Raw genomic sequence first — 22566 nt, 5'->3', positions numbered from 1 at the left:
ATGATCATACTGCTTTGGTGATGTCTTGGCCTCTTTACTTCCTCTTCCCAGTTGGCTGTGTTTGCCTGTATTACTGAAACTGCTGCGTAAACCAAGTGAAAAGTAAATACATGCTGTCAAATGGGGGGAAAGAAATCTCTTTACAAGAAGACGGGAAGAATGTTCAAAGCCTCCATCGTGCCTTTGGCATTGTACCAGCAAGCTGTACTCAAGGAAACTCTACCATGAAGTAAAATCAATCAATGAGATCAAAATCAATCAGCAAAACTGAAAGTGATGAGAAAACAGGGTCAAGTTAAGTTGTTTATTTACTTTCAGCTGCAACAGCAGAAATATATGCTTCTATTGAAAACAGAAAACGGCATGGCGATAATTGAACATTTCCAGGATCAAGTCAAGTCATTGATTGATTTGATAACAAAAATAAGAAATCCAGCTTAGCAATGTCTATTCACCAGTGAGCAAGAAGATTTTCAAAGTAAAGAATTTCAAGTTGCTTGGCAACAGCTATGAGCAAAGAAAAGAATGAAAAAAAAATCTCCAGCAAACAAATGAAGTCTGGCTTCATTTGGCAGCTCTTTCTCTAGCTTCCCTTATTACTATAATCCCCTATTAGTCTGTAACTACCTCACTTTTACAATAAAATGTTAACATAACATACTTAGTCTTCAAAAATGCAACCCCTATGTTTTTTTGTTTGGGCAGGGGCGTGGCAGAAACTGTGTATACTGCAAATTGACCAAGATGTTTTTCACAATAGCAGGACCTTTATTTAACTGCACATCCATCAATTTTCTTAGCTGCTCCTCCAGCTCAGGGTCAAGGTGACCTAACTGAAGAAGTCCTTGAAAAATGAGCCATTAAGATACAAGAAAAGAGAAGCTACAATAATGGAACATAGAAAAAAAAAAACAAATACTGAAAGCAGCATTAATAAAACGTCCCTCTGGTTTTGCCCAGTCATTCAGTATGCTGGATGGGGGATGGAAACCAGGTTAAGGTCATTCCTATATCTAGGTTAAAGTGATGCAGAGGAGGAGGAGGAGGTGCACAAAGAGAAAGAGAGATAGACATGCTGTACAGACTACTGCAGCAAGCAGTCTGGTCCACTGACCTCCTTTGCTTGTCCCTCTCTTTTTCTCTCAGTAGAGGAGAGTGCAGTATCCTGTGTCCTCCCACTCTAAAGATAATCAGTGTAATTACAGGCTCTATTTCTATTAACCAGAAGCACATACATACACACATGCACAGCTGACAACACCTTCAGCATGCTAACAAACCCCAGAGGACCCCCCAAGCTGACACACACGCCATTCACCCAAAGCAACCGTTTTACTTTCACTGAATGAGTTCCCAGCATAAACTTATGCTCAGACACATTTCCGCTATGTTTTAGGAACTACTTATGTTATAATTTAATCTACCTGAGTGGAGATTGATGTGCAGCAAATCGCTGATTTCCGGAGCTCCTTAAGACCGGCCAATTAGCGGATAATAACCGGGATTAGTTTTTGGTTTTTACCGGCGGAGGAAACGGACTAACCGCTACTTCTTCTTTTCTTCCTACGTTTTCTTCTTCTTCAGTGTTCACCTCAGTTCAAACTGCGGCACCAACCGCCGGTGGGACGTTAAATAAAACAAACGAACAAGAGAAGTAGTCTAACGGTTGTTCACGTGCTCCCAGGGGCGGTAATAACGGTAACATTGGCTTCTGACTGAGATGGGACTGAGCTCCTTTTACGCGCCAGCTTTTCCAACTAGCGGTCTCCTCCTCTTTTTTTCTCTCCCCCCTTCTCCGCGTGCCCCTTTTCTCTCTCTCACTCTCCCTAGCTCTACCTTTTTTTTTTTTTTTTTTTTTTTTAGGCACGCGCGCTGAATAATGTAGGGCTCGCGAGGTCCTGGGAGTGTTTTCTGTCCCGTTCCAGAGACAATCGGAGAGCGACCAGCCAGCGCGAGCTCCAGCCAAGCACAATGAGGCCGACCCGCGCGGATCAGGTTACCACCGTGCTGCCTTTCATTCATTCATTTATTCAGCCGCAAAACAATCTGACTGCAGCCCGGCCAGGCCCCACTCTCTCCCCTGTCTCTGTACCCCACCTCTCAGCCCCTACACCTCCTGCTCTGATAACCCTCCAAACACCTCCCTCTCAAATGTGCTCGTGTGGCATTTTCTGAGGAACAACAACTTGGAACAGTGTAGAACAGTGGTTCTCAAACTTTTCACAATGAGTACCACCTCATAAAATATATGGGTCTTGAAGTACCACCCTTATGACCAACATTAAAGTACAGTAGTATAGGCCTATTTAAAACCACATACAGTTTACACGAGACAATTTTATTTCTTATATGAATGTTATTTATTTTAACTGTCATAAACAGGATGTGACATAATGATAAAAATAACACCTGTACTGCATTAAAACATTTACAGCAGGTGGGATATCCAATCTTTAAGTGATGACCTGATGAACCTTGCCTCCCGGTCCAAACTACTCTGCCTTTATTAAGGATGTTGTGTTTTTAACATGTTTTAATGCTTTGTATCTTGTTCTATTTAATCTGAACAAGCCCCTGAAAAAAAGTCAGTGATCACTGTCGGCCTCTCTGGGTTTTTATTACCACTATTCATCGGCAGCACGTTTTAAAGCTCGGTTTTTAAAGCCTTAAGATGTAATTACGTCCCGCATGCAGCAGTTTATGAATGATTAACCTCGTATTGTGGCTGGGTTATCTCAGTTGTTCTCCTGACTGAAGTTTGGTCCGTTTACAGCATCCTGCCATGCAATTACATGCAATTTGTCCCTAACCATCAGGAACCCTCACGTTAACCTTTATGGAGTGGAAAAACGTTAGCGTTCATCCTCCAGCTTCACTATGTTTATATGATGCTAACCATAGCTGTGTAGCCAGCCACCACGCAGCACATCATTATATACCAGATAGCCCAACTTCAGTAACCCTACAAACACCACTGCTGTTTTGTTTTCTGTCTTCATTTATGTCAGAAGTGATAGCAGAGCTGTATGTTTTAATTTTTGCTTTGGCGGTTAAGCTGCCGGATTTTTGGCTTCACAAGCCTCCTTCTTGATTCGTGCACATCGAAGCTCAGTTTGCTCTTCGTAGCGTTTCAGCCAACGACACGAAATACCATCATGTGGTGGCCTTGTTGGTCCGCTGTCCACCTGCCGTGTGATGACCCTTCTCCTGGATCCCCCCACCCGAGGGAAATACACCGCTCTCAAGGCGCTGCTGCTGTTGCAGTGCTACTCCCTCTCCGATGCAGAGTGGGTCAAGAAACTCCTCTCTCTTGGGTCGTGTGATGGTACCGCTCTCGAGCTCATGGAGAGCACGCTGCCCTTGCTAGGAATGGATGACAGTGGATTCCTCTTCACTTACGTCTTCTTCCGACAGATGCCGGTGCGAGCTGGTCTCTCCAACTCCCCGCTGCTGGCCGTGAAAGATTACCGCTCACTCACAGAAGAAGTGGATCACATTCTCCTGGCTTGAAGCTGGCCAAATCTCCTTCATCTCAATGATGCATTTGCAGTTTTAAGGCCCAGGGAAATGAGCCCGCCAGGTCTCTGTAGCGGCTGCAACTGTTGGCGATAAGCAAGGGCTGCTCTTCATAGAGGACTCACGCTCAGGGAGACGTTTTCTGGTTGACTCCGGCTCCCAGAAGAGCCTTTGCATACCTCCACAATGGTATATTATTTAATCTTAAAAAAATGGAAATTTCCCGCGTACCACCAGAGAGAGCCCAAGTACCACTAGTGGTACACGTAACACAGTTTGAGAACCACTGCTCTAGAACTCTAAAGGATTCTGAAGTTAGAATATTTACTGAAATACTTACATTCTAGAATAGTCTAGTTATATTTATACCAGTGAATGGTCTAGTCTAGTTTTATGCCATGTCATCTACTGAGCTAAAGTTTTTACTGGTTTTTATTTCATAATTTTAGTTATATTTTATTCATATTTTTTAAATTTAATTTACATTTTTACTCATTTTAACCTTTGGTGTAATTTAATGCAGAGCCATTTGAATGATTGTAGTCCTGTGAGAAAGTAAGTGCACCCTTAACGCTAGGACTTAAGAGGGTTATCCCATCTTTAAGTCTGACGTCATTAGCCGTTTCCAGGTCCAAACTCCGCTTGTGGTCCCAAAGTCAAATGAACACTGCAGCATCACTGAGAGTTATAAATTGTCTAAATTCTTTCATCTTTAATAAAATGATCAGTACAGCTGCTTTACACAGGTGTAACAATGTAACAATCTGACTGAGGGATTTCAGAAAAATTGAAACATACAGCTCTGCTATCACTTCCAAATGAAGACAGAAAACTAAACAGCAGTTGGGCAAGCAGGTATAATGATGTGCTACATGGTGGCTAGCAGTGTTGGGGAGTAACGGAATACATGTACCGGCGTTACGTATTTAAAATACAAAATATAAGTACTGTATTCCGTTACAGTTACCGTTTAAAAAGGTGGTATTCAGAATACAGTTACTTTGTTGAAATAAATGGATTACATGGTGCTCTTTTCCTGTTTCATATGTTAGGCTGTCCCCTCTCTATTTTTGGTAATTCCACGCTGGTGGAAACCCAAACAAAACACACATTAAGAGGCTCTAATGCCTGTGTCTCAATCTCGCGGCCCATGTCACCTCTACTTGCGGCCCGCATAATGACGTGACGAAATATTTTTTAAAATTATTGTTCAAAAAATTATTTAATATGAAGGCAATAGGCAGAGTGTTACAGGCATAGCCCTAAAAAATGTAGCCTCATGAGTAGTGTAGCCCAGTTGTAAGTAAGCTTTTAAGACTCGACTGTACTCTGTGGTTATGTTTTTCTCCAAAATAATAAGTTCCATTGGAGCAGCCTTTCAACGCCTCTCTCTGTCTCTCACTAGCAAAGTTGACCCAGACAACAAAGTAAAGCTAGTTTTCGGCTACGAGCCCGACAGGGAACCCGACGTATTAGCCAGAGGTCCCTTTACTACGGTTCGGAGCCGCGGACCTGTTTTATAATAGTTTTCTATACGAGATCGCTGCAAAAAGTGCAGCCTTACCTAATGTCCACCCTTCTGTTACTCATTTTATATTAAGATTTAAAAATCTAGTTGATGTTGGTATGGCGAGTATCCTTCAGTAATAGTAATAAATCACACAGCAATAGTACATTCATGTAGTTGTAAAACACTTGATAATATATTAAGTAATCCATAGTATTCAGAATACGTTACTCTTATTGAGTAACGTAACACGTTACAAAATACATTTTGGGGCATGTATTCTGTAATCTGTAGTGGAATACATTTTAAAAGTAACCTTCCCAACACTGGTGGCTAGCTACACAGCTATGGTTAGTATAATATAAACACAGTGAGGCTGGAGGATGAGTGCTAGCTTTTTTGTACTCGATAAAAGTTAACGTGAGGGTTCACGATGGTTAGGGACAAGTGCAGTTGCATGACAAGTGCAACACAAACACCTCAGATCAACTGTCAAACACGGTAGTGCATGGGTGATGATTTGGGCTTGTTTTGCAGCCATAGGACGAGGGCACCTTGCAGACCATGAGTTGACTGAAATTGACTAGAGTAACGTGAAGCTGTCTGTTCCACAAATAAAGCATGTCTGCATTGGTTTATCCAACAGGACAATGATCCCAAGCACAGCAGCCAATCTACAGGAGAATGGCTGAAAAAGAAAAGAATGGAATGGGCCAGTCATGGTCCAGATTTTAACCTGTTTTAGCTCATTTAGAATTACTTCAAGTTATTGGTGGTAAAGTTAATTCTCCAATCATCGGGTGCACTTACTTTAGAAAGCTTTGTGAAAGCCTTCTTTTTCACATAACGACATTACATTTAGCCTTTTACGATGCATTCTATTATAGACTTCCACTTAGCGAAGGTCTTTCTTTTTTAACTTTATGTTTTCTACATCTTGATGCATTCTCAATCATCCAGGTAAGTAAATCTCCAAAAGTTGATTCTGTTCATCTGGACGTAGGGTTTTCAGTGGGAGAAACGTTTCGTCACTCATCCAAGTGACTTCTTCAGTCTCAGTTGACGAGGTAGCTCTTCTGTGTTGTGCTATCCGCTTCGCCAGAGGTTGTTTGGTTTCCCCGATGTATAAATCCTGGCAATCCTCCTGGGACTGAACAGCGTACACTATGTTGGTAAATGACCTGTATTTGTATAGCGCTTTACTTAGTCCCTGTGGACCCCAAAGCGCTTTACACTGTTTATAAGATTGGGGAAACCTGCAGTCAGGTGAGACTGAAGAAGTCACTTGGATGAGTGACGAAACGTTTCTCCCACTGAAAACGCTACGTCCAGATGAACAGAATCAACTTTTGGAGATTTATGTTTTCTACTTAATTGAGCTCCTTATTGTTTATTTTTCCTTATTTTTCTTAACCGTACCGGGTCACTTTATTTTATCATGTTTTATTTTATTGTCATATACTATTTCACTCTATTCTGCTTTCTTTAAACTAGTTTGTTACAAGCGCACGTTTAATATTTTTGCAGGAATTTCCAAAATCTTCTTTTTCCCAAAGATTCATTCTAACAGTCCAACAAAAGTTAAATATTGCCACTTTAACTTGAAATTGATGATCTGAGTACTGCTTATGTACTGAAAAATGTTACAAATCCTATATCAGTTATGCACAATACCAACTGTACTGGGTCGTTTTAATATAGACCCATATGCTTGAAAGTTACCAAACTGCATAAGAAGTATTATGTCTGGTACTGGTATTGAGAATATGTCTAACATCAGTGACTATGTTTATATGCATACTAATATTTCACCGTTACTCTGAATATAGCAATATTAAAGCCTGGATGTGAGTCATTTAAACTAATTTATTTTTAATTATTTCCAATGAGGCATTTTCCAGTGAGAGATTATAATACTGGTTTAGGAGCATTCTCAGTTGAGAGAATAATCCGAAGTACATTATGAAAATTCTTACTTGGAAGCTTATATTCCTGACCCTTCAACAAAAGTGGACAAGTAGTCCCCTCTAGAACCACATCATAAACGGCTTCATGGCAGAGAACTATCTGGGGTAGTCCTCTTTCCTCTTTATATATCAAACCAAGGTTTCTGACTAATGTTTGAACACATTATGTGAATAATACTGTGAGGTAACACTTGCACTTTTTCTAGATGTAATATGACCTTTTAAATTAAACTTGCTTGACTCCTGTATGCATGTTACTCACCATAGCAGTGTGAAGATTTGTGTTTGCAGTTGGAGATTGGCATCCGTTTGCTGTTGTCAAAGTAACTCCAGGTGTCTGATTGTAGACTGGAAAACAAACAAACAAACAAACAGGAAGTTATTGGTACCAAATTTTAGATTAATTTTCACCTCTGGAAGACCTGCATTGTGGATCTATAATCAGATCAAAATGAACACAATTATTACATGCTTAGAAACCAAAACTAATGACACTTCCAAACACAAAACACAGGATTGATCCCAGGTTTGACTTATTGAGAACATATCAGTCTGTATAAACTATGAGCGTTTCACTTACTGAATACCATCTTTATATTTCTTGTGCAGTAAATAAATAACCCTCTTTTAGCCTATTATTCTACATGCAGATCTATACTGATACTGTTAAAGTTTTTAGATAAAGCATCTAACCTATTCCTTTGGGAATATGTATGGGGCGAATTCATATGCCTCTGCATATGCCTTTGTGGTCTGTTGTTAATTTTTAAAAATTCTCTAATCTGCACTAGCATTACGCTGACAGTAAATCTTTATGCTTCATCACACGCTGTGGCTGTAGTTTCCCTTGATCAGGTTCTTTGCCCATTTATTGACCCTCTACCTCATTGGGACTACATCTGATTTCATATCTTGCACCCATGCTCACTGCAAATGAAGAAGCAACACTGCTGTAGGAGAAAAAATATTAGCATGGATCTGTCAAAATAGATTCATTCTGAAACTACTTCTACTGGGCTTCTACAGGACAGTCATTGATAGTACTGGCTAAACTCCTGCTACTACTATGCCTGTCACAACTATGTTAATTTTGCCACTGCTAAAGCTACAGTAGTTAGCATTTAGCAGCAGCAATTTTACTGTTGTTCTAAAATAAAAGACTTAACTTTAGAGTATTTTAAGGTTTGATTACAAGTTGATTGATTAACATTCTATTAATGCTGCTTTTTAGATAGTTTAGCTTTTGCACATATTACTGTTAATATTTGTAAAATATAATGTCATTTCTAAAGCATTATAGATGAAAGTATTCAATACTAAACTCTGCTACACCATGAAACTACCTTACACTTCAGTGAGTGCTTTTGCTTATTAATCTGATATCACTTTGCATCCCACAACTACATTCTGGCAAAGAAAAACTAAAAAGAACAAGACTCACCAATAGCAAGGACAGCTGTGAAATTAATGAAAGTGGTGTTAGTAAAGGTGGCATGCAGTGGTAGCAGTAGCAGAATTAGTAGCATCAGCACCAGTAGTGGTACACCTGTAATAAACCTTGTAGTATAAAAGGAAATAAGACTTGGCACTCTGTTAAAACTCAGGATGACTACGTTGTACATTAGTCGCATCTGTCGTATGATTTCTCTTTTGAATTTGTTTCCATTTTTGCTGTTTTTTTTAATGATTTTATGCCATGTGCACTCTTAGTTCCACCTTTTTAATTTCCATCATTACTCTCTTTCTTGTGCTTTAGCGTTACTGAACTTCTGTTCAGGTGATATAAGAGGATCTTCTGTGCAGGTGAATAAGGGGGCTTGAAGCTGGCCAAATCTCCTTCATCTCAATGATGCATGCTCGTATAGTGGAGTAGCTCTTGGCACATGTATTATTATCCTGTTGTGTGTGAGTATGCCTGTGTGTGCAATAATTATCAGCAGTCCTGGTTTCTGTTAAAGGCACTAGGCTGCCATTGGCTAAAGATAAGTCAATTACTGTTGATTATCACACAATACACACCCATCCTGTGTACTGAGAGTGTGTATGCAACCTGATTGCTATTTCCAGATACTGGTTGTCACGACTTCCCTAACAGAATCATTTATCACCCTGAATTATATCTTATGGAAAAGATTTGCAAACCAATATAAACACAAACTATTAGGAAAGATGATACAGCACAACTGCTGTGTAAAAGGAATCTCTAAAACTCATTTTTAGGGGTTTAATGTTTGCTAATGTACTGTTAGTCCTACAGAAGAGTGTGCTTTATGAGCACTATTTGTCCATGTTTCTGTAGTGCAAAATTCATAGTGTGACAGGTTCTTTTTCTTTACCTCAGTCTTTTTTCACTGCTGTGAAGTTGTGAGTTGTCAATAAAATCAGATGAGTGGACAAGTGATTCTGTTTATTAGTGTACTGTTTAGTGTACTTGTACTTCCTTGTAACTGCCTGCCCCCTGTTTCTTTCTACTTTCCTAAAAGTAAATTCGCCTGTCAGTCATTCTGCCCTCCTTCCTACATTCCTTCTTATCTACCTTCTCAAATACTTACCTTCCTGAGGTTGTGCCCAATGGTGGAATGTAGCTGTGCTCAGCTTGCAAAATATCATGTTTTGCTATAGACTGAACTACCCCAAATCAAGTATTGTACCTGATGATGGATGTTTGTCAGTAGTGTTATTTCTTTTCAATTAAAAAAAAGATTGATTAGTGTGACTTGAAAGCACATATTAAGAGCACTAGTAAATGAAATGAATAATAATTAGCTCCAACCTACACCGACTGTTGTAGAACTGAGATGCTAAATATATACCAGTGTTTTTCTTTCTCTTGAAACTATAAATACACTGTCCCATTTATAGTTTTACCTGTAATGTAGTATTTTTACAGTGTAAAATTAGTACTTTTACTCACGGAATCTGAATGCTTTCTTAACACTTGTCTTATCAGCCTTTTCTTTTGAATCATATCATTTTATTAGATAACACATACTCCCAGTATCTCTCCCAGTAGGACTGTTGCAGCACTACTAGAGCAGATTTTCATAAACAGTGATAAGTCATACTGTAAAAGAAGTCCATAAAAAACTTGCACAGCATCTTATATTAATATGCTGATATCTTTTGTAGGAACAGACTGACACCATGTTACAGTGTCTCAGTTAGGCCACTTCAAAATTTAAACCACTTCACATTAAAAAAAATGTTGTAAATGATGCATTTTGTGCATTCAGTTAATGCCAATTTTCAAGATTTTGTTGTATTTTGTAATAGTTGTGTATAAAATATTTGTAACTAATACTATGTAATTATTCTGGGGGCCCTCTCAGTAATGATAATGTGCATCAACACAGTGACTCTAATTTGTAACTTATTGAAACTGTTTTTAAAATGTTATGTATACATTGTAGACAACCATACACCTTCCTCTCCTTCACACTGACCAACTGCATTTTAAATGCATTTATATTCAGTACAGTTTAAAGGGATGCTATTAAAAACCCATCACAACTGAGATATATATACTGGTCTGTAAAGTGTCTTTGTAGAAGTCCAGAGTGTCTTTGGTGACCATTGAAAACACAATGTGCGTGCTTGTTAGTGGCAGTGGGTATTATAACAGCTGGGTGCAGTAAGGACAGCTTGTGCTCTCATTGTCAGCAGCCAGTAAAAAAGTGAATGTTAGTGATAGATGGAAAGAACAACAAGCGAGAGACAGCAGGGGGGCACTGGAGAAACTCAGCTTTATTGACCAAAGATAGAGAGAAGATACAGACATCAGAAAAGAGAGAGCGAGAGAGTGAGAGTGAAGACTGGAGTACAGTGTGAAGTCATAACCAGAGAAAGGAGAAAGAGAGAGAGAGAGAGAGAGAAGTGTGAACAATAGAAAATGGCTCCTTTTTGTTTTAACAGTGCATACAATCGTGAGGGCAGGTGGACAGGAAAACAGAGACCCCTACAGAGTCAGAGGAGTACTGCAGGCGTGGCAGTGGGGCTGGTAAACTCAACAAATTTGTTGTTCATATACTGTATACCTCTTTGCATTACATCAAAAACACAGGCACACTCCCAAACAAGCAAACTGGATCAGTCAGGTTCTGATATCAAGATCCGTCTTGCTATTTTGGGATTTGTATTTTCATTTATAGGTGTTTCTTTCTTTTCTTTGCTCTGCTTTACTTTCTATCGCCTTCACACTTTAGTGAAACTGACATTATACTTTCCAGAAAACCCTTCTCTGCATAGTGTCCTCACTATTCGAAAACAAATAGCTATAGGTAATTGTTCATGTTTCAGTAAATCTGAACAGGCAAATGTCTCCAGCCTTCATACTTGTTCAGTGAAGATAAATAAAAGAATTATGTGTAGCACATCTGGCTATTTTATTTTTGGCAAAAAAAGCTTGTGGTGGTCATAAAATGGGTGGTGTTAATAATACACACAGCAGTGAAGTGAGAGAATAAAATTATACAAAGCTCTCGTGTGTGCACTCATACAGTCATATGGTATCACAGGACATTCTAACAATGCCTAGTACCATAATAACTATAATTATCTCTAGATCTCTATATAGATGTGGAAAATAAAATCATCACTAAATAGAATATAGAGCATATTTACATTCTGTATCTACACTGGAAACGAGACGAGCCAATCATACAGCCAGCTGGACTGACTGACACCAGCAGTGGCCAATCACACTGAAGCATGTTTATTAAAAGGATGTATGGCTGTGCACAGAGCCACATAAGAAAATAAGCAATTATGGAAATATGCTAGTTTTTGTTAAATACTATTTTTTTTTTCTTATTTGTGATAATCAGAGTTGGTACACAGTGTGAAAAAAACATTATGTTCTTTAGTAGAATCAGGATCAGTAAAGCAAAAAAATAAAAGAAGAAAGAAAAATAGTGCACTTAAAAAAATGATTCTTGAGCATCCTGTGTCCAATTTATTCCCTTTAGTTAAATAGTTTAGGTTCTGTTCAGTGTTTTAGATTTAGTTATATTCATGATGTATCAAGGGGCACACCTGAGCCACAAATCACCCCTAAATCTAATTATCTGGGTCATAAGAGCCTTCCAACATGGCCGAAAAAGCGCAGTCATTTCCTTCAATCACGTGCCTCTTATCTGGTCCCTATAGCTTCGGTGACCTCATTCATTTGTCTCCCTGCAGGGTACAATGGCAAAGTGTAATCATTAACTCTCCAAAAATCTTTTCAAAAGATCTATATTGAGCACCACCATCCTCCCTGTTCTACCCAACATGAAAGACACTTGAAATGAAGTAAAGTCTTTCCAGAGCATCCATTATCATTCAACTGAATGAGCACAATTGCTGCTTTTGAGAGATTTTTCTGAAAACAAGCCAATGCAGTGTAACATATACTATGTTATAATGACAACCAGGCCTTGATGATTTGTAGCACCCTTGTAAACGAGGGCCTGGGTGACGACTATAGCAACAGCTGGCAGTGTTTTCAGTCTCTTTGCACTCGAAAGAGTATAATGGATCTCTGGTGGAGTTCTGCACAATGAAGTGAATTTAATGGACAAAAAAATGTCCATTTTGCACATGATCACTGTCTAAAAGCTCATTTGAGCACAGCTATTATAGTTGTAATTTAGTAGTGGTAGTGCTCGTTAATATTCATTATTCACATGTTTGTGCCCAGGCTGTTAGTGGTTGTTTCTATAGGTATAAATACATGTTCCCTCACTGCCAGAGTGTTTGTTAAGCTGCCCTTAGCTTCCTGTGCTCTGTAGTGTTTTGACACACTGGAAAATTGACTGTGCGGATCCTAATGGCTGCCAAAAGGTGTTCCACAGCTTCTCATTGGCTGTTGAGTTAGGAAGTGCCAGAATCAGAGGAAATTACCTCAGCAGTGGAATAGCTGAAGTCAATGGAGGAAATACCAGAGAACGAGCGAGAGAGAGAGAAAGATGGAGACAGATGGATGAGAGAAAGAGAGAGAAATTAACTACAGCATCAAAGACTCGGTTTCCCATTGGAGGAAAACATTGTCCCAACAATTCAGAGTCCTTTAAGTTTCAAAAAAGAAAAAAAAAATATTAGGTAGCTAATTAAAAAAGAAATTAATATCTAATTACTTCTAATCTCTGTTAGGACTATCAATGTGGTAGAATGAAAGAGGCACATAAAGAAACCAAGGCAACGAGTACCCACCTCTCCATCCTCATCAGTGAGAGACTGCGCAAGGAAAGGAGTTGGTTGTTTGAGTTTGTATGTCGCGTGTGTGGTTGTTTATGTGTCTTATGTGTTAAAACAACAGCAGGAGGGTTGTGAGTGAATAAAGAAGTAAAAAAAATATAACTGAGGCTGTGTTTGTCTTTTTTAATATTTTAAGAAATGGCTTAATAAAGGCGATGAGCTGTTTGATTGTCCTTAGAGCCAGACATACTGTTTGGTTAGAGAGCATAGCAATGTGAGCTGATTGTCCATAAAGTCTTACTGACCACGGAGATTGGCTTTGTATGACCCTCTTTAAGCTGTTTTTCAACCGGTATCAATTTTGTCCATCTCTCTGTCTGATTTCACCACAACTATAGCAGCAATACAGCAGCTTGCTTCCTGCATGAATTTCCGAAATATTCTGAGTTGTCTGAGGAGACGGCAGATGGAAAGAAAGAGCCTCCGTGTTGACAGAGAGGATAATGAAAGAGAAGAGATGTAGAGGTGGTAATGCAACTGAGTAAAAAGTCAACAGTCAGACAAGAGCGTGTATGCGTGTATGTGTGTGCCAGCTGATCAGAGTCCAGAGGTGGAGGAGGAGGAAGGCAGGGCTTCTGTTAGTAATCATCCAAAGACAGAGGAGAAGAGGGTAATAATAAAAGGGTGGAAGAAGGGAGAAGATTCAGTCACATGAGGATGCAGCACTGGCAGCGTTTCCTCTTGTCTGTACCTGTAGCAGGGGTGAGGCCGGGTGGGGGGACCGTGTTGGCTTCTGGATTTGCAGGGGGCGAGGAGGTACTGTCAGGCTCACGGCCATCAGAAGACAGTTCGGTGCTGACAGCTTCAGACGTGACTGGTCGGCCCGACACGAGGTCTGCTGCTGTGCCGTCGATGACGGAGATGTCGGTGACTGTTTTCTCTCTCAGTGATTTCTCATCATCTTCATCGATGAGAACAACCTCAGCCTTCACAGCGCCATCGAATCCCAACAGTTGTCTGCTCTCGCTCATGTCTTCAACGTCCTGGTAGCCGAGGAACACCATGGTGACTGGGTGCTCCACGCTGGCCTGGGGCGGGGAAGTGAGCTCAGTGCCCGGCTGGCCTGAGGATGTTGGTTGGGTCATGACGGCAGGAGAGGAGGGGGGCATCATGCCCAGACGGGTTTCCCTCTGGAGGGTAACCTGGGCTGGTGGGCTAGAAGGGATGGATGGCGGGGCACAGGAGGGGGGGGACAGATCATCAACATCTGCTGGAGAAACATATGTCTGTGGGGCAGCTGGAGTCACTGTCACCTGACTCCTCCCGCCATCCCCACCTCGTACTACAGGTCTGGCAGCTCTCTGGATCAGCTGGTCAACCTGTTCAGAGCTCCAGCCATTCTCTACAGTGGTGGTGGACACGCCCCCAGAGGAAGTGACCTCATAGACCACTTTTCTGCCATCGTCGTAGACTTTGACCCCACGTGAAGCTGCATCCAACGGGTTCACACGGTTGGCCGAGAGGATGCGCTGCTCACCAGTCCGTGGGTCGTGCTGCACGTTGATCTCCATGGCAAACATGGCTGTTAAGGAGGGAAGGGAGAAGGGAAGATTTGATGCAAAAAGGGAGTGGGGAACAAGGAAGGAAGAGTGAAGGGGTGGGGGACCAGTGGAGGGGTTTGGGATTGGAGTAAGGAAAGGGAAGGGGGGGTGATGGGAGGGAAAAAAGTGGATGAAGTGAGGCGTGAGGACAAGGACATAGTGTTTTCTGTTTACTGCTAAATGTGCAATTAGTAAAAAACACATAACCACGATTTTATTTTATTCTCAAAAATTAATCAAACTATAAAAGATGAAAAATATCTCGATCAAAGCCTGAGCAAATGGTTTGGCATTCTACAGATATATAAATTGAAGCTTAATACTTTTTATACTACACATTTCCCACAGTTGAAGCTGAGCTTTTATTTTGTGGATCTTTCCTTACCTCGAAATCACTAGCATTGTGAAGCAAAGTAGTGCAACTTATGTTTCCCCCTACTTTTTTTTTTTTTTTTTAAAAAGGTAATAAGTAAAAAGCTATGTTAATAGTTTCCCTATGCTCTCAGTATCTTCCCTGTGTAAAGAATAATGTGGCTTCCACAACCGATACAAAGCTGACTTTGTGTTAGCACCTACTAATACATAATCCATTACATTATTATAATTAAATTTTCATGTTTTCTAATACAAACAATCATGAAAAGCACCGAAGCCCATGTGCTTCCATACATGTGGTTAAGTTAACTTAAAAAAGTTTATGAGATTTGATTAGTTTAAAGAAAACGTATCGGTGCCTCTTCAGACTCCATGTGAGTTTATGCAGGTTATAATCCAACTTGGCTGAGGCCCAGAACTGTCCTGTCCTCCCTTCCTCCCTCCCTCACTCTCTCTTCTCTTCTCCACCCCCCTCCCCCTCCCCCTCCCATACCCTCCTCTCCTCCCTTAGTCTTACCAGGTCTTGGTCTGGCGTTCTCACCCAGGGCAGGTGGGCCAGTCTGGTGCTGTGTGGCCAGGGCGAGGTGGTTGGGATCGGGGTCCATGCAGTCCGAGAGAGGAGCAGACATGCAGCCAGTGGCATCTAGTGAGCAGGAGCACAGGAGGGGAAATGACAATGAGATGAAGCTGTGAGGCTGTGAGTCACACACACACACACACACACACACACACACACACACACACACACACACACACACACACACACACACACACACACATTAGCTACATGCCAATACTCACAAACACACACCGGGTATTCACGCATACACACACCTCAATGATGTGGAGTCCACCCTGATACAAAAAACACACAAACAGTCCGGCCTCACAACAGGGTAACTAACCACACCCATGTGTGACCCTGCCCGCCTCTATTCAACACATCCACCCACCCATACACACACCATCTAACTCTCCTCAGCTCTGTTTCTGTGTCCGCAGCAACTCTAGTACCCCTGAGGTTCGTTGCTTATGCAGCAGAAGTGTGTATGTGTGTCTTTATTTGTGTATATGTTACTGCTTTGTGTGTATTCTTGTGTGTCTATGTGTGTGTGTGACAGCAGGAACAAAGCTTTTGGGGCTTACAGGGCTTGCTGGTGAATGGGATGAGGATAAAGCCAGCGACTGCAGGCTGCAGAGTCATGGCCTTGTGTGTGTGTGTGTGTGTGTGTGTGTGTGTGTGTGTGTGTGTGTGTGTGTGTGAGAGCTTCAATAGTCTCGCTGAGCCGCACGCTCTTTGAGTGCTTTTTCATGCCAGTGTCTATGTAGTTTCTGCTAGTGTGTGTTTGGGGGTTCAGGAGCGAGCTCTGGCTTGCATCTCTCCTGCCTCAGCGAGACTATTATCCACACACGCAAACGCACACATCACACACACACCTCACTCTGTGCAGTTTCAGTTAACATGTCTATGTTTGTAGGTTCGCATGGGTGTCATTGCCCATACCTTCATCCTGGGACATCAGACTCTGAAAGAGAGAAAAGACAAAAAAAAGTTTGAACTTTGTTTTTTGGGGGAAAGTGTGCACCAGCAGTCAATTCTGTATTTTTGTGTTTACTACTTTCAGTGCTACTTGAGTCCAACAAGTTTGGGGATGAGAACAAACTCTAAGGAGCTAAATGTGGTAAATAGAATGACTACTGAGCGAGGACTGCATTGATGTGGCCTAAAAATGTGCAGGAAATAGAAGTTTCCACTGAGAAACTGACCCTGGGGGATAAATCTACAGTGCACAACCCTATGAGTGTGGGAAAAAAAGGACTCATAACCCAGTGTGCCACTTTCAGTCTCAGAAACTATGGACTCCTCCACTGAAGACTGGTGTTAGGTGCTTGGGTCATAGCTGCAGCTCTAATTATAACTGACTATTGTCAACATGAAAACCAGATCAGCTTGAAACAAAAGCTAATGTTTGATTACAGTGCATTTTTGAGAATCAATGTGAAACTGAAGATGGGCATGTTGCAGTGGTCAAATAGCAGTAGTACTGGAAGCGATGCAGAATTGCAAAAGGGATCATTCACATTTCTTGTTTATCATCAGAGTCAAAAAACTTTTTGATCGCACATTGCACGACCATCTTTTTTGAGCACTTTTAATGCAATTTGTTTACTTGTTAGTTTATTCAGAATACCATTTACCATGACCTAAAGCACAGCTGGTAAATTAAAATGAGCTGTTGAACTACTAAAAGAAGACTTGCACAACCCGAGCAGGGCTGGGGTATAGTAAGTCTGTATTGATTCAACAATGCCTGAAGCACTTCATGTTTTTATACCTTCTGCAGGTCTTCTATCGAGCGCTCTGTCTCCTTCAGGCGTTCTCGAAGAACTTGCTCCTTGGCTGAAATCTGAGACTCTTCACTTTCGAGTGCACCGATTTCAGACTCGAGCCTATAAACGCACAAAAACACAAGAAACAAATCCAAAACCATTAAGATGTTGGAAAAGTTAACTGTGGCTCATTGTCAGGTTCACAATTTTCATCAGCATATCATCCAGATGCTTAACACAAGAAACAACCAGGTAGATAAGGTAGGTTTTAAAGAACTTGCAAAGAAAAACATGCTATCATCTGGTTAAAAGCTTTGTACGACAGGAAAAACTCCACATCCTCCTTCAGCAGGTTTATGAACCATTTCTCTCTGTTGCTATGATAACAACATGTTTCTGCTTTTGCTATTCAGAGGGCTTAAGAACATCACTGCAAATGCATTCAGTTAATTATGCCTTCTTTTAAAGAAATGGCTGTTAAGGACTGTTAAGTCATTACTACCATCCTTTAAATTGCACCTAAAATGTTCACATGGAAGTACACACATAATGCTAGCATGGACATTTAAGAGATGGATGTAACAACAATACTAGGAAGCAGTAAGGGAGGAGGACCAAGCTTCCTTACTTCAGGATACAATCCTCTGGGACATCAGGAATTTGTGAGTCAATGTGTGTGACATCATGTAAAAGACACATTAGGGCTCATAACAATGCTAGCAACAATTCTCCCGGAGTAGTCAAGAATTAGTAGAGGTCAGTCGTCTCGTTTGCACCTTCGACCATGAACACTTTTATCTTATCTGAAGGAGTTTACAGAAACAAGTGCACTGATTGTTAGAATGAGTAGACCACATATATCTGATTAGATATTTTGGAGGATTTGCTATGAAAATCTTTCATCGTATTCTCAATAGTCACTTGAAAACCTGAAAGAATTTTTTTTTTTAAAAAAAAAAGGAAAAACACAGTCTATACATCACTGTCTGTCAGCGTTTCTACTCAGGTTCACCTTCAGCTAACTGAAGAGCACTGCGGCAGTACAAAGACTTACTGTGAGGCTCAAAGACACTTCATTCATATGAGCTCATAAACCTTTTTTATTGATATGGTAAATATGCAGATTGCAAAAATCTGTTTTTTAGTACTTCTATGTGAAATGTTGCTTTCCTGTGAAGACTAGTTTCTTAGCAAAATAATTAGCCTTATGTAACTGTGCCGTTAATTACCACATTTTGCGGTGAGTCAGTGTTGTTTGAAATAATACAGTTCAGGGGTCTGGGCATGCCAAAATAACAGGTAACAAATATGGCAAAATACAAGGCAGCTGTTGTAAAACCACTCTCTATTCAGTAAAGCCCCAGCATCTTATCAGTGTGTACCGATGATCATAATACAGCATATCTGACTCACGATGAAGTGGAACATTTGGTGCTTTTTTTTGATTTATTTAGCTTATTAAGTTTTAAATAACTTGTGAGCATTTTCTCCCATCTTCATTTTTGGAAGAAATGACCGCAGTCAGTTATTTATAAATATAGCGAACCTCTATCTTTAACTCTAGCCTTGATGGTAGGAGAAACAATTACTCAACACTGAACTTAGAGGCAAGGACTGCACCACAATGTGTAATTATTATTTTTTTAAGAGGCACACTAATCTTAGCATGAATGTCTAAAAATGATCATGTGAATATGTCATACAATCAGGTTTATCTGTTTATGAAAGAACAATGTGTGATATTACAAGGTCACAATGTGGAAAAAATAGAAAAAGGCCAACAAAAGTTCATTATTATAAGTGACCTTTGAGCTTTTTTCTAACTCCATATTTTTTTTCTTAGCGTCCATTTGAGTTGCTTAGCATGACTCACAGTTCAAAATAATAACATTTTTTCTTACACTGGGCTTTGGTGCAACAGGGCCACCATCCCTTTAAAGCAATTAGATTTGATTTTTAAAATCTGGTATGTGGGATTATGTTTCCGTAAAAGTCACTGCAAGCCACTTCTTTAAACCAACTTTTTTCTGAATGACTCCTATTTCCAAACAGAAAACGGCTTTATAAACAGGTAACAACTTTACAGTCTGTTAGTACCACAACATTAGTCTTAGTAGCACTAACTAAATATGATCTTTTCTTATGTAACAAAGCTAACTCCAAATAACTCTAAATGAGGTATTTCTAATACAGAATCTGTTCCCCGTTCAAAGTAAGATCTTTCTCATGACTAGAGGTATAAGTCATGATGCAGAATAAGGCATTAATGCTTGCTTAATAAGGAGCTAATATGTTACTTATATGAATGCAAAGAAACAACTACCTTATTGTAAATTGTTACAGTGTCCCTGATTATATTCACACGTTTTTTTTCTGCAATTCTAACCTACTAAAACATTTTTAATCAAACTTTTATATTTTTCAGAATGACTGAATTGAAGTAAAGCAATTTACTTTAACATCTGTCAAACTGTTTTTATATTGCTGACACCTGATGGAACTGAAAATTGTACAAACTGGAGAAATGTAATTAGTGGCACGTCTAATTAGCAGTCAAGAGGCCAGAGCTGCTTGTATAAATATGGCTACTAAATAAACTGAACTTACTGTGATTTGTGATGAAGTCGCACTGTTCATTGTTTGCTCAAATACACTGAATAATTGTGACTCATTACCATGCACTCCCACATAGGTGTCAGATTATCAAACTTCCAGATGTTATCCTGTCAAACGTCACAACTAAACTGGCATCTGGAAGTCAAAATACCCAAGAAAAAACACTGCTGTAAATTGAAGATAAAATATTGGTTTAAAAGATGCGTCGAACAGCCATCTTTACTTTTAGCATTTGCCTTCCCACTTTTCCCTCCTGTTAGTACTAAAAGTCTTCAGTGCAATTCCCTAGAGTCTAACAGAGTACTGTGGTGTTTAGATCACTCACACATAAACTGTACAATGGTACACAGGAAATTCAAGATTCCCAAATCTTTTGCTTTTACCTACAGTACATATTATCTAACCACAGGAGATGTCTCTACAAGCTATTGGCACTCATGTGACTGCTCTTTCCAGCCCCCCCCAGAGCTCATTTCCTTTCTAGTGGGAAAAGGATTTTACTTCAGCTTCCTCTGAGCTGCAAGAGGTCTTGGCAAAATGGAAGAGAAGCAAGATTTTTGCCAGGAGATTGGACACAGTTTTCTCATCCTGCTACATTTAACAATGTCAGGTAGTGTACGGTATAGTGCAAAAGTCTCATTTCTTTATATTTTATTTCCAAGAAATCAGGCTTTCTTAAAAATCTTTAAACTGGTCTTGAGCAATAGTTCTTCAGGCTTTCTGAAGGTCTTTCAAAGTTCTTGCTTTATTCACTTTTAAATTATATCCTTAGGCACTTTGTTTGTAAAAAACAAAACAAAACAAAAAAACAACCATAATTTATTCACTTTTTTATGTTGAATCTATGGAAAATGGCAAAGATAACACAGTTCGACAGATAGAAAATAGTATTTTCTGTATTAACAAGGTGATTCCCAAAAAGAGCCATTAGCGGAAAGCATATATATATATATATATATATATATACGTTATTTAGGATGATGTGCAATGTGTGCTTAAAAAAACCTGAGGAAACTGGAAAAGAGGAGGACAGATGAAGAAATGACAGGGCTAAAAATCTACATTAGATGAGTTGCATCTGAAAGTAATTTCCTTAAGAAATAGGAAGAAAATATATCAAAATCTTGATACAGGACCCAAGAGATGCATCCAGACCTTCAGCTAAATCATCTACTGTTCACTGAGGCCTCATTAGAAATGGTCTCAATGGAAGGGTGGCTGTCAAGTCGCCATTTTAAAGGCAAGAAAGCAAGGGAGGATGAGGTTTGCCAAATTACAAAAGGACTGGACGGAATGTCAATGGCCACAAATCTTATGAAGAGGTGACACCAAATGTGAAATCTTTGGTTCAAATCAATGTCAGGACATTTGTGCAAACACCCTTTACACAACTAGTCTATTCTTTGCAAATGCATGATCTCTAGCAATGCGGGCAAAAAAGTAAAGACAGGGTGACACTGGCATTAGTGATGTGGGTGTCTGGCACCCTCTAGTGGGGAAACTTTTAACATGCCAACAATACAACTCTGTAAACTTTAGTTTGGGGTTTGAGGATTGTTAAACTGGTTGGTAGTTTTTCAGTGAGGAAGAACTGCAGCTGTTGTACCTAATCCCAGACTCTATATGAAGTCCGTTACTTGTTAATTATTAGTAAAACACCATGATATTTAACATATTAGTATTAATAATATCCATCAAATAAATTTAGACTTGTGAAAATCAGAAAAACAAAATTAAAAAAGTAAAATGAAGTGCTTATAGCTGGAAGGCTAGTTGTTTTAAGGTGGGAAAGACAGAGAACCAGGCTCATGACTTTAACTCTCCTGCTACACTTCTTCTACAAAAGAAGTCAGCAGTATTATTATCTCTGTGGCACTCCTTGAATGAGACCAGTGATGTCACTGTCCCCGCCTTGTCAGCCAACCACAGTCCAGTTGCCATGGATACGCCTGGGTGGGCAGCAGCAACTGCTTTCCACATCACACAAGAGGAGGAAGAGCCGACATCTGTTTCAGTGTGTGCGTGTGTGAGAGCATGCATTCATGTGCACGCAGGCTGTCAGAGATACAGGAACAGACAAAGCAATGACACACTGAGAGGACGAGAGAGGAAGAAGCTCCAACCACATCGTGTATTTATAAGTGAAGCTGTACTTCAGTTTATAGCTTTTCAATATTTAGAGCAGCGAGGAGGTTGAAGGTATAAATACAGGAGGGTAGGCTGCACATACGCAGGGTTAAAACAGCATGGTTTTCAGGGGTAGGAGAAACCAGAGAACTTGCAAACTCCACACAGAAAGCTCCTAACTTGGTTTCTTGGTTCAAATGGAGGCCCTTCTTGATGTGATGAAATGGTGTTAACCACTGAGCCACTGTGCTGCCTATAATAACTGGTTTATAGTGTGCTCTAAGGTTTTAATGAGATATAATTGTTTGTCAGTGTTCTTTTAATTCTGTATTTGTGTGCATCCTAAGTGTGC

The 22566-nt window shown here is 40.0% G+C and overlaps 1 protein-coding gene across 3 annotated transcripts in view; it reads right to left on the bottom strand.

Annotated features, from left to right (window-relative positions):
* LOC116324958 (bromodomain-containing protein 4) overlaps positions 1–22566 on the bottom strand; it is a 90507-nt gene that overhangs the window by 31952 nt on the left and 35989 nt on the right. For all 3 annotated transcript variants that reach the window (XM_031745753.2, XM_031745755.2, XM_031745756.2), the window contains exons 5-9: positions 17477–17591; positions 16645–16666; positions 15658–15783; positions 13916–14746; positions 7253–7338 (exon numbers count right to left, since the gene is read on the bottom strand). In XM_031745753.2, the coding sequence (XP_031601613.1) occupies positions 7253–7338; positions 13916–14746; positions 15658–15783; positions 16645–16666; positions 17477–17591 (1180 nt within the window). The remainder of the gene's footprint in view (positions 1–7252; positions 7339–13915; positions 14747–15657; positions 15784–16644; positions 16667–17476; positions 17592–22566) is intronic.

The sequence above is a fragment of the Oreochromis aureus genome, linkage group 7 (assembly GCF_013358895.1).
Source record: "Oreochromis aureus strain Israel breed Guangdong linkage group 7, ZZ_aureus, whole genome shotgun sequence".
Classification (NCBI taxonomy): Eukaryota; Metazoa; Chordata; class Actinopteri; order Cichliformes; family Cichlidae; genus Oreochromis; species Oreochromis aureus.
The sequence above is the reverse complement of the archived record's forward strand: the minus strand, read 5'-3'. Positions and strand labels throughout refer to the sequence as shown.